At 52.0% G+C, this 12,059-nt stretch overlaps 1 protein-coding gene and 1 pseudogene across 12 annotated transcripts in view; both read right to left on the reverse strand.

Annotated features, from left to right (window-relative positions):
- Nucleotides 1-12,059, reverse strand: part of MAP4 (microtubule associated protein 4) — a 156,705-nt gene that overhangs the window by 8,366 nt on the left and 136,280 nt on the right. For 7 of the 12 annotated variants that reach the window (XM_015591711.2, XM_025048916.1, XM_025048917.1 and 4 more), the window contains 7 exons: nt 9,023-9,144; nt 7,851-8,066; nt 4,742-4,943; nt 4,115-4,174; nt 3,706-3,998; nt 2,302-2,415; nt 342-434 (listed from right to left, as the gene is read on the reverse strand). In XM_015591711.2, coding sequence (XP_015447197.1) covers nt 342-434; nt 2,302-2,415; nt 3,706-3,998; nt 4,115-4,174; nt 4,742-4,943; nt 7,851-8,066; nt 9,023-9,144 — 1,100 coding nt within the window. The remainder of the gene's footprint in view (nt 1-341; nt 435-2,301; nt 2,416-3,705; nt 3,999-4,114; nt 4,175-4,741; nt 4,944-7,850; nt 8,067-9,022; nt 9,145-12,059) is intronic. The other 5 variants (XM_006914885.2, XM_025048919.1, XM_015591716.1 and 2 more) reach the window with 5 other exon arrangements.
- Nucleotides 8,481-8,599, reverse strand: LOC112482095 (annotated as a pseudogene).

Below are 12,059 nucleotides of genomic sequence, written 5' to 3' on the forward strand. Positions count from 1 at the left end.
GAGAGGACAGAGTGACCGGGGAGGGGAGCAGGTAGGGGGCACCGCCTCCACGACCACAAGGATTCCAGGCAGTACTGGGGTGCACAGACAGAGGTGTGTCCCCCCACAGCGGGCTCGAGACAGGCGACAGGCCTGCTGCTGACCGCCGCTCTCAGACCTCCCACCCACGGGGCTGAGACGCCGGCGGGGCGAGGGCAGGGGCTCACCGCCCCCGGGAGCAGCCAGGTCTCCCCTTACTTCATGGGCACTTCCTGAGGGGAGCCCCGGGCCGGTGGCCCTCCCCTCGGGCACCCCACAGCGGCCTGTGCCTCAGATGCCGGGTGTCCAGAGCTGATACTTACATTACCACCTCCAGGGACATGCTTAATATTGTCCTTGGAACCACACTTGGACTGAACATGGCTGTAGTTCAATTTTTTGGAGACTATCTGGACCTGGAGTGTTAGAGAACAGAAAACAACACAAGGGAGGGCAGGTTAGAGCTGACACGGGGCGGCGGTGAGTCCACGGTGACCACGAGCCAGGGGGGGCGCTGTTAAGACCCCGACCCCATCGCCAGCCAGCGGAGCAGCTGTGGGAGGCCGGGGGAGGGAGCTGAAGGAGCAGGAAAGGGAGTGAAGGACATGAACACACACCACGAGGACGGAAGCGGATGCCTAAGTGTTACAGTGTCGTCATCGCTGCTCCCTGGGGGTCCACGAGGCCGACAGCAGCCAGTCCCAGGTGCCCACCCAGGTACAGCCCCACCACCCCCTGCCCACTCTCTCCCCGAGAGCTGGGGCAAGACCGGTTCCCACAGCTCCTCTCTCAAGTGTCCTGCTCCTCGGACCAGGCCTCGCCCACAGATGCCACTGTCCTTAAGTCCGGGGCCTGGACCAGAGGCAGCAGACCCACCCGGGGAGCAAAGGCTGCTGGGAGAAGCGCTGGGCAGCTGACTCTCAGGGCACAGATCTGACACTGACGGCGAGGGACACTGGTCAGCTGTGAACACAGTGGACCACGGGCTGCTGGCCGGCCGCGCACGACCCTGGGCACCAGGGGGAGCGCAGTCTGCATAGCCCATCTGTCTCAGAGCTCGAGAAAGCACGGCATGACTGGGGCTCAGGTGGAGGCTTCTTCCTGACTCGACCCGCCGGATGCCCGGCACTGTGCCTGTGAGCTTCGTGGGCAGAGAGGACAGGCAGGGCTGCAACGATGCGCAGTCGGGGGGTGCGGGTGGGGGGCACACGGCTGCACGCAAACTGCCCCCCAGGAGCGCAGCCACACAAAGGCCCAGGCTCTCCGGGCTGGAACAAAGAACTCCTCGGGAGTCCTCTCAAGAAGGAACAGTTGCCAGCTTCCTTCCTTCCTTTCCTTCAGAGCCCTCTGCAAATGACGCAAATCCCAAACTGAGTTCTCCACTGAGCAGAGAAATCCATCCTGAGAACTCTAACCCAGATACCTCGCCGTTTCTGGCCTTTACAAGTTCACTGATGAACGGCTGTTTAGCAAACACTTCTTGCTGAACCTTGGTCTGAACCAGAAACCTACAAGACCTGTAAGGGTCACCTGGAGCCATGGTGCAGCCTCCCTCACCTCGCTGACCGGACAAGCCAGGACGGGTCCTAAGGGCTGGGGCCGAGGCCTCGCTGGCAGCCCTTGGCCAGGGAGCCCGCCTGTCTGCCACAGCTAAGGGGAGGAGGCTCCCGCCGCAAGCAGGAGGGCCCAGTTTGCGTGGAGGCGTGGGGAGGAGCCCGGAGGCTAGCTCACCTCCGCCCCGCGGCTGAGGCTGCAGCCCCCAGAGGCTGGGGGGTCCACTGTTCCCAGCACCCTAACTTTTAGTTGGCAGGTGACCTGGGGAACCAGGACGAATAAGGCCATCCCCGTACCCAGCAGTGTTAGGAGAGGGGCCTTCCAGGTTGGCTTAAAGTGCCTGCTGGAAGGTCGCCAGAGCCACGCCTCGCTGCAGAAGACCCGGGCGCTGTGCGTGCGGCCTGCGTGCGGCCTGCGTGCGGCCTGCGTGCCTCACAGCCGGGTTTCGGACCAAGGTCAGGGTGCAGGCCGTGACTGCAAGTTCTGGAGCCATCTTATCCGGCTGGATACATGTTCCCCGAAAGGACTAACGGGCTACGAACTCTTCACTCTCGGGGTCAGTACGGAAGGTTTCCGGGTGGCTGAGTCAGCAGACACGGAGGGCACGTGGCAAAGGAGAAACCCGTTGAAAGAGAGGAAAAAGGGATGACAGAAGGGAGAGCGACTCAGGTCGGAAGAGACAGCGGCCGCCTTCGACCTCCGAGAGGGAAGCGTCTAAACGAAACTCACTTTCCCGGCAGCCGGTCTCTGTGCGCTCGCGCCGGGGGCAGCTGCTCGGGCCGCCGCGTTAGGTTCGGGTTTTCGAGCTGCAGCAGCTGCCTCTGATTTTTCCTCTACTTTGGCCTAGATGGAGATAAATGGAGGGCAAACTTCAAACCAGGACAAGAGCCCCAACATCAAAGAGGAGGGCAGGCTGGGGACTCAAGGCCAGGCCAGGCCGCCGGGCAGAAGCAGGTCACCCTCGCTCCTAGGGGGAAAAAAACACCCATTTCCCACGGGAGAGCAAGCCAGAGGGAGGAGCTGCAGGCCACTTGCGACGTGAGTTAGAGATCGACACACCACTTGCCACTCACGGAGAGAAGGCGGGTTACTGACCAAGCACAGCGTCTTCACACTCAAGTGGTCCGTACGGCCCGAGCAAGCTGCCATGGTCTCAGGGACCACCGCTGAAGACGGAAGTGTCACACCCGCCAGGTAGGTGGGAACGTGATGTAACCACCAGCCCGAGTCCCTCGACTCCCCGCCAAGACCGTCGGCAACTTTGCACCACGAAAGCCTGAGAAGCGCGGGGAGGGGGCAGGAGCACCTCGGCACCTCGGCCCCGGAGGCCTGGCCGGAGCCGCGGGCTCGCAGGCCCTCGCCCCAGACTGAGGCCGGCTGGCCGTCGGGATCCACTTCGCCTGCACCCGCTTGGACTGTTTAACAGCTCAGGATTGAAGCCGGTGAGCGCCCTGCCCTGAGGGACGGTGGTGGGTTTGGCGTGAGACATGGCGTAAGCGACGAGACGAGACGGGTGTGGCCCTGGGGACCGGAACCTGGCCTTTTGCCACCAGCTTTCCCCACACCAGGTCCCCATGGGTGCTAACAATGAACAATTCTAGGATGGGTGCAAGAAGGAAGGCCAGGCCTCTCATCAAGCAGTCTTTTCATTTAGGACGGCCAGGGGTCACAGCAGCAAGTCATCCTGGCCAGCAGAGGACGCCCTTGTCCTTCCTCAGAGAGACTCTCCACCCACCCAGCTGCCTATCCCGTGGCCCGCGGTGCAGGCATGAGAACCACGACACACCGGGGCCCTGTCCAGCGTCTCCCCTTCTCAGTCTCAGAGGCCCCCTCTCTTCCTTTTGGAAAGGAGAAGAATCCTTTAGCCTCTAAACGAAAACATGAGCCTAAATCCTACAACACGAACAGGCGCCCCCGACTCGGGTGGGAAGAGAGAGCCCAGCGCTCGGCCACCCCTGCCCGGTGGCTGGGACCAGTGTCCAGCTCAAGCCCGCTGGCACCAATCCACGTCCTGACTGGCCCTCTCTGGTGCGCCCTGGGGTGGACGTGAGGACGTGACGGGGACAGTGGCTGCAAGTGGCAGGGAAGAAGCAGGGGCCGGCATGCTGAGGGCCCCAAGCCCCCCGGACCCACCCGGCCGCCTCCAGGCTGATGCTTGATGTTTTCCGTGGAGCCGACCTTGGCGCGGATGTTCTTCAGGTCGGGGGCAGAAGCATTGGTGGACAGGCGGCTCAGCCTGGGGGCAGAGGAGCTGGGCCTGGCTGACGTGGGCTTCCTGTCCGCCGCAGCAGTCCCAGAGGGCCGGGGAGGCGTGGCTGTGGGCTTGACTCGACCGGGGGCCGCGCCTGCTGGGGAGGCCGCCCCAGGCACAGGGGCGCTCTTCTTCGCTGCACTGCTGGAGGTGCTCTTGGAGCGACTCAAGTCGGCTGCAAAGGCAGGAGTGAGACAACAGGTTCCGGGGGAGATAGCAAAAGGGAGCCTTGAGGCGGCGGGGGATGTGGGGTTTAGGTTAGGGTCCCACAAAGTGGGGGTGGCGCATTACCTGGCGCAGACTTTGTGACCGTCTTCTTGACGTCTGTGGGTTTGCCCTCGGCCTTGATGCCTGCACAAACAGAGTTTTTGACGTATCCTGTAACAAACCGGCCTACGGAATATCTCATCCAATCTTGAGATTCATCTGTTCATTCGACAACAGCTGAATGTCCCCTCTGAGCCAGGCAGGGGCTGTGCTGGTCTCTGGGGACCAAGTGGTACACTCAACGGCCATGTGAAGACCGTGCCCCACGCAGGGTACAAAGCCAGGCACCGCATTTCTTCTTTCCCAGTCCTGACGATGCCTTCCACGTGGGTGAGCAATACACGCCTATTGCACGGAATGGCCTATTTCTTAGCGTGGAGGCGCGTGACCACAGCGTGCTTGCTGGGTGCTGCGGCGATGCTAAGAATGCACGGGAGTCCCCTTCGCTCAAGAGTTCTCTGAATACACATACCTGCTAACCTCACGTGGAGATCAAGGCTGCCAATTTCCAAGGTACCCCGTTAAGGACGGACGCACAAGCAGATCTGCACAGCTGTATGTGATGCTGGCTGGAGCTACAGCTGGGGCAAAGCCAAGGCCCCCACTCCCCTCCCACCGGTTCCCGCAGGAGGAAAGGGTGGCAACACTCACCAGCAGGCCTCTTGGGCAAGGGCATGGGGGTGCTCCTACTGCTCGGCCCAGCGGAGGCAAGAGAGGCAGCTGCTGTGGCTTTTGGAACAGTCTGGGTGCTCTTGGAGCCAGGCCGGGAGGCCACGGATGAGGCCGGCTTGGATGGCGTGGCCGGCTTGGTCGGTGTGGCCTTCTTCTCAGGAATCTTGGCCTCTGCAACAGGCTGGAAACGGGAAGGCGAAAATAAGACCTGCAGGTCAGCAACGGCCCCAGAAGTCACGCCAAAGGACAGTTCCACAGATAGGCACCAGAAAACAGGGCGCTGGATGTCTGGCAGCTACTGCCAGGAGAATGTACGTGGCCGAGATCAGAGTCCTCCAGACAACCTGAGAAACCGGCCCTGAGGGGACTGTGCGCCCTGAGGTCAGGAAACGGGGAGCCAAACGACGGCAAGTCAACCTGCACTGACGAGAACGGACAGCCCCAAAAAGGACAGCACATCGCAGACTACACGTGCCTCAGGCTCTACTGCACTAAATGCGGATGTATTAAATACTTGACCAAAGAGTAATCAATCACAAACAAGACAAAAATTAAAAACGATGTCCAGGCAAATCCAGCCATTCCGCTGGCTGAGATGCACTCGGTGAATGCTGAACAGGATGAGGCCGCAGATGGGGAGAACACGGGCCGAAGCCGTCAGGTCAGGGCCTGAACTCCAGCCTCGGTCTGGCCACCCGCCTCAGTGTCTTCTTGAGCAAATCATTGGGCCTCTGGGGCTGTCATTCTTCCTCTGGATAAAGAGGCTGGAACAGAGGATCTAAGGACCAGCTCTGACCCTGTGAGAAGTCTCTGAGGGCACACAGATGACGGGGGGCCGGCCTGACCAACAGAGAGAACGAGAAGCACGATGTCACCGCTATAACTAAAAGCTAAGGGAAAGGTCTCTCACAGGTAGACACACGCATCTGGGTCACCAGCTCCTCCCCGACGGAGCCTGCACATGTCACCAGCAAAGAAGCGAAGGAATCAAGTTAGCTTGGTTTCTACAGGAATAGATGGTGAACACACTATTTTGATAAGCAAGTGTACCACGTTACTCGAGTAAGCCACGCGCACAGGCAGACACAGTGGGTCCAGCTCTCTTACGCCAAGAGAAATGGCCACAGAAAGGGCAGTATGTTGGCAGAGACAAACAGGGAATTGCTGAAATGGAAAATCGGCTAAGAAGGTGCTCAGAAATTCAGGGCTGGCATCCAGTTAAATAAAACCTAACCTTGCAAAAGCAGGGTAATGTCTATTTATATAAATGAAGTCCCAAAGTTCCTCGTGGGATCAGAGGAACCGGTTCAGCTACCAGCCATGCCCGGAACATGCCACTGGAGTTTGTGCAGAGGGACCGCCTATCTGTTTGTTCTAGAATTTGGAGACTAAACCAGGTGTAGCCTGAGGACTCCTTCATATTTTCAATATTATGACTATGATTCAGAAAAATATTTCGCTAGCCAGAGTAATAATGATACAAGAAGTGAGAAAAGGATGTGACATTCTTTCTGTGTCAGGCTCTTGGCCTCAGCCAGCTGCAGGCCCAGCTTGCTTTCTAAACTGGAGACACTCTGCAGTTTCTCGATTTATATTTTCTCCGCTGCCAGAATCACAGATCTATTTCTTTTTGAATACATTCCCCTCCCCCTCGGTTTGCTTCTATAATTAAAATAAGGACAAAAATATAAAAATAAACTTCATTAGTTTTTATTAGTTTCTCAAAATGTTCCTATCTTTTTCTTATTTAAAAGATAAAGACTAATAATTATCACGTAGGTCACCTCTTCAGGTCAGCTGTAACTCAAACGCTGACTAAAAGCTGCGTGGCAGAAGGCTGTGAAAGAACATGCTGACAGAGGCCCCGAACATCAACCCTGGCAGTGCACCCGAGTTCAAACGCCGCGTCTGCCACTTACTAGTGCTGGACTTCAGGGAGGTTATTGAACTGAGCTATAAAATGAGGGGGCTAATATTACATCATGGGGTGTGGAGAATTCAAGGAGATAATGTATTTAAAGAAACCAGTACAGCACGCTTCATTTTTATTACTATTGTAGAGTGAAACTTCAATGGATACCCCACCTCCCTACACCTTCCTCTATCCGCCCCCGGATTTGCTGCTAAGTGTGTGTCGGGGGTAAGCTACACCATGGCTCCGGTCACCCCCCCTCTGCCCACCTATTCAAAGACATTATTTTCTAGAAAATCAAGGAAAGCAGTCAACTGGGTAAATGAGGATCAGAAAGCTTACGAGATGTCATCGTCCCTAGTCTACGACAGGATTCCTCAGTTTCTTGGCCAGGAGTTCGACCTAGACCGCAACTCCTAGGCTCTGCCGGTTTTCCTTACAAGATTAGATTAAAACACTGACATTTTAACATGGGAAATTATTTCTCGACATGAATTTAGAGACTAACATCAGGCCGACCTAACGGCCCTTTCTCCAATAAAACAGGACGTTAAGGCAGCCACGGACTCCTCCGAGCATCTCGGGAAACCGATGCTGTTCCAGACTGACCAGGCACTAACGCGCGGGTGACCTGGAAAACTGAACAGTGCGGCAGCAGCCCAGGGAGAGGTGGCCTAACGCCAAAAGCGAAGAAGTAAGTTACCACGTGATGTGGGATCTGCAGTGGTAAGCTGGAAGAGCTTATCACCAAAGTACCGGGTCAGATTCACTTCTGCAGGATGATTGCAGAGAAGGACAAAGAAGGAATCTGACTGGGGATTGCATGTGGGATTATCCCAGAAAGGAACATCTAATCTGATCAGTATGTGGAGAAGCGGAAACCGGTCAGCAAGTGTTTAAAGCGCTAAGGAGCACTGGGAGAAAGGAGGCGGGACCAAAGTAGACTTAATACTGCTTTTCCACCGGGCCAGGGAGAGGTTAAAAGTATAAAAGGCCTTCGAAGGGTACAGCTGCATCGTGGGCCCCCACACTGACTGTCCAGCCACCCGCCCCCTTCACCCGGCCTTTCCAAAGTTCCACCAGCCTGGTTTCATGGTCTGGTACCAACAGGAGCCTTTCTACCTAACACTCAGAGGCGAAAACCTTTCCCTGCACAGCGCTTAGGCGACTACTTACCTTAGGCTTCACATCTTTTGAAGGTGAGATGGAAGACCTGGCAGTGGCGGCCGCAGGGCGTTTGGGCGGGGCAGCTGGTGCTGAGCCTGAAGCAAGGCTCATGGGTTTTTTAGTCGACCCACCTAGGGTGGTGGGAGCTGGCTGCTTAGGGAGAGAAGTGGGCTGGGTTTTGGCTTTCGATGTTGAAGTCTTTGCAGGCTGAGTTGTGGCCAAAGGCTTTAAGTTGATTTGTTGTTTGTTTGTTTTTAAAGGCCAACATCAAACACACAGACAAGAATAAAAACAAATTAAAAAAAAAAAAGTATAAATTGCACAATTCAAAATAAAATTATAAGCAATGAAGAAAGATGCAACTGAAAATTAGCATTCCTTTCTTCTGAGCTCAGTAAATAGCAGAAAAACACCAGGATGGAGACAAAGAAAACTGGGAATTGTTTCTTAATGACAATGTTACCCATTCCAGCAGTTTGACACCTGAAGATTTAAATCCAGTAACAGCCCTAAACATTTAACTAACTTTTGGTGGCTGAAATAATTCCATGAAGAATGGTCATCAGCAGGTAATCACACCATTATTACCTGTACCTTGATGAGGCAACTTCAGCATCCTGTTTGTTTGTTTGTTTTAAATGCCTACAGCTCCTGGTCTTCCAAGGTGGTCTCCCATCCAAGTACTAACCAGGCCCGACCCTACTTAGCTTCCGAGATCAGACAAGACTGGGCACATTCAGGGTAGCATGGCCGTAGACAAGGCATCCCGTTTTAAGATCACACCAAAGTGTGGCATTTAAACTTTGTAATGAGAACCAGTAAGTGTCTGAAGCTGTGATTCATCCTAAAAATCTGTGCTCTCTTTTCATGAATGCAGATTTCAGAATCCATTTCAGAACAGCCTGTAACTGCCTCTACTGCTGGTAAGGGAGGCAGAATCGGCCTCTGCAGAACATCTCTACAGACACTCAAGATAGCAGGGTCAAAGGCAGAGAGAGAGATGAAGGTTTGAGTTAGGTCGCTATGCTGAAGCGGGAACATAAAATGTTTCTTGAGCACGTCCAAACTTGGGAAAAGACCAACAACAGCTCAGAAAAAAGAAATTTCATTCACAAGTCAAGCAATAATAGCTGAAGATACAATTAAAAAAAAAAAAATTACAACGGTAAAAGACAACCCACCGTTCCGGCAACTACCTTTGTTTTCTTCTCTGGGCTTGGTGGGAGCTCCTTGTTGGGAGGTGCGGTGATGTCATTTCCGGTCGTAGTCACAGCAGACCGTCCTTCTTCTGGCTTGGCTATTCCTAAGTGGGGAAAGTTATGCTAAGCAAATATTTTTCACACCCATTTCAAAAATGGAGAAGTCTTAGTGGAGACAGACAACTAACGAGCACTTCATTCTGAAAAGCATCCACAGGGCCGTGCGGCTGAAACGTGGACAAGGCTCCCAAGTTCCTCTCATTGTGACGGACGGAGTTTCAGATTCCAGAGATTCGGGTGGCCTGTCCCTGTGGGAAAGCAACCTAAGTGGGATGTGCACAAATGATCAATGGAAGGAAATGGCCCTTCGCGTTTGGCTTCCCTTCCCTGGAGACCAACCACTAACTCCCGGAGCACACAGGACAAAAACCTCTTCTACTGGAGTTTATCTCTTGGAATGAAGGTTGCAAAGAGATGGGGTAAGAGCCACAAGGTCCTCCTCTTACTTCCTTTCCCTGTAAAGCGCCACTTTACGGAGGATGTGAGATTGACTCGATCTAATTCTAGCAGCGACCCAGATTTCCAGCGAGGCCAAGCAGACCCATGAAATCAGACCCAGGGCCAGAAATCGAGCCCATGGACCACAACTAAGCCCAGGAGCGCCTCTGTGAGGAAGCTGCGTCAGATTTCAATAGGGCTACACCTGAGAGCATTAAAATATCATGAGATTCATAACCTGGGTGTCGGGAAAATCTTTCTAATTGGCATGAAATCCAGAAGCCACAAAAGATAAGTCTGACTAAAGAAAAATAAAAACGTTCAATGCGGAAAAAAAAAGGGGGGGGGGAGAGAGAGAGAGAAGTCAAATGATAAACAGGAAAAAAACATCTGAACTTCACATCGATGACAAAGAACTTATTATAGAAATTACTCCTACAAACCAATAACTCCTATATAGGTCAACGACGCACTGGACAAATAGCCAAAAGAATACGAACACAGTTTACAGAAATATAAATAGTTTTTGAAAATAAAAAGAGATGTCCAATCTTTAAGAAAAATGAAAATTAAAACTACACTGAGATGCCATTTTCAACCTAACATATTGTCAAAAGTCCTAAAATTTGAAAGCAGGCCGGGGACAACATGAAGACACGCAGTGCTGGTAAGTGTGGGAAACAAATGGTCCAGTTCATATGCAAGGCAGCCTAGTGGTATCTCTGGAAATTACTAGTGTAGGTAAACTCTAATGCAGAAATCCAGTTTCTAGTTTATATTAGAGACACATTCATACACCTGCAAAACATCTCATGTTCAAGGTCCTTCATCGGAGCACTGCTCTGAAAAGCAAAGGACCGAAACAACCTTCAAGTCTGTTAACAGGAAACTGGTTAAAGCATTATGGCAGAAATTATCAATATCGTCAATCATCTCCTGAGTCTGAAAAATAAAGCACCAAAAAATCCTCTCATGACTGATAGGGAATGATCTCTAAGTGAAAAGAAAAGCAAGGAGCAGAACAGTGCGTGTGACATGAAACCATTCGTCTAGAAATGGGATGGGGGTGGAATACATTTCGATTGCAAATACACTGGGACATGCATTCAAAAGAATCTGGAAGGATCGCGATGAAGCAAAACAATGGTAACAGAATTTGAAGGGGGGATGGGGCACAAAAGTTGGGAGGGCAAGAGAATTATTTTAAAACTTTTTGTTCTAAAATAATTATAGATTCACAGGAAGTTGCAAGAAAATGTACAGGGAGGTCCCATGTCCCCTTCGTCTGGCCCCCCCCGTGTTGGCATCCCACGTAACTACAGCACACTGTCAAACCCCAGAAACTGCTATCAGTATAATCCACAGAGCTTATTCAGATTGTGCGTTTCACGTGGACTCATCGGTGTGACTGTGTGTGCGCACACACTTGCACACATCTGCAGTTCTTTGCAATTTGACCTATTGTACGTAACCACCAGCAATCAGGACATAACTGTTCCAACGCACAGGGCTCCCTCGTGTTCCCTTTTACGGCCGCCCCACTCCCTTCCCTTTGCAGTCCGTAAATTCCTGGCAGCTACTCATCTGTTCTCCCTGCCTATAATATTATTTTGATAATTGAGACAAATGGAATCAGACCGTGTGCTGCCTTTGCATGTAGCCTCTCAGCTCGCATAAGGCTGTGGGATGCATCCTTGCACACGTATTAGGAGTTAGCCAGTTCCTTTTTATTGCTGAGCAGTCATCATGGTCTGGCTGTACCACAGTTTAACCAGTCACCTACTGGAGGGCATTTTGTTCGTTTCTGGTTGTTCGCTATTATGAACAAAGCTGCTGCGAACATTTATGTAAAGGATTTTGCATACAAGAGGTTCGTGGTTACCATACGGAAACACAATCCATTCTTACATGTTGACAGTGTATCCTATGACCTTCCTAAATAAACTCGCTTATTAGCCCAGGTATTTTTTGGATAGAGTCTTTGGAATTTTCTATATAGACAGTTAATCAGGTCACTAATTCCAATTTTATCCTTTTAATGGCTGGAGTGATCTCTACTGTTCCTGTTACTGGTGGTTTGTGTCTTCCCTCTTTGTCAGTTTTGTTAAAGGTGTAACAATTGTATTGTTTTCTTTTTTTAAGTACCGACTTTTGGTTTAAATGATTTTGTTTTCTTGCTTATGATTTCACTTATTTCTGCTTGCTTTGGATTTATTTTTCCTAGTTTCTCGGTGTAGCAATCTATAGATGAGTGACTTTCTCTAATGTAAGCCCTCAGTGGCATAAATTCCCTCTCAGCTCTGCTATAGCTGCATTCCACAAAATTTCATTTGCTGCATTTTCAATTTCATTTAGTGAATTGGATTTTCAAAATTTCTTTTGAGAACTTCCCCTCTGACCTATGAATTATTTAAAAGTGTGGTTTAATTTTCATGTGTTTGACGATTTTCCTGTGGTCTTTCTGCTATTGGTTTCTAATTTGATTCCGCTACAGTCAGACAACATATTCTGTATAGTTTCA

The sequence above is a fragment of the Pteropus alecto genome, unplaced genomic scaffold (assembly GCF_000325575.1).
Source record: "Pteropus alecto unplaced genomic scaffold, ASM32557v1 scaffold156, whole genome shotgun sequence".
NCBI classification, from domain to species: domain Eukaryota; kingdom Metazoa; phylum Chordata; class Mammalia; order Chiroptera; family Pteropodidae; genus Pteropus; species Pteropus alecto.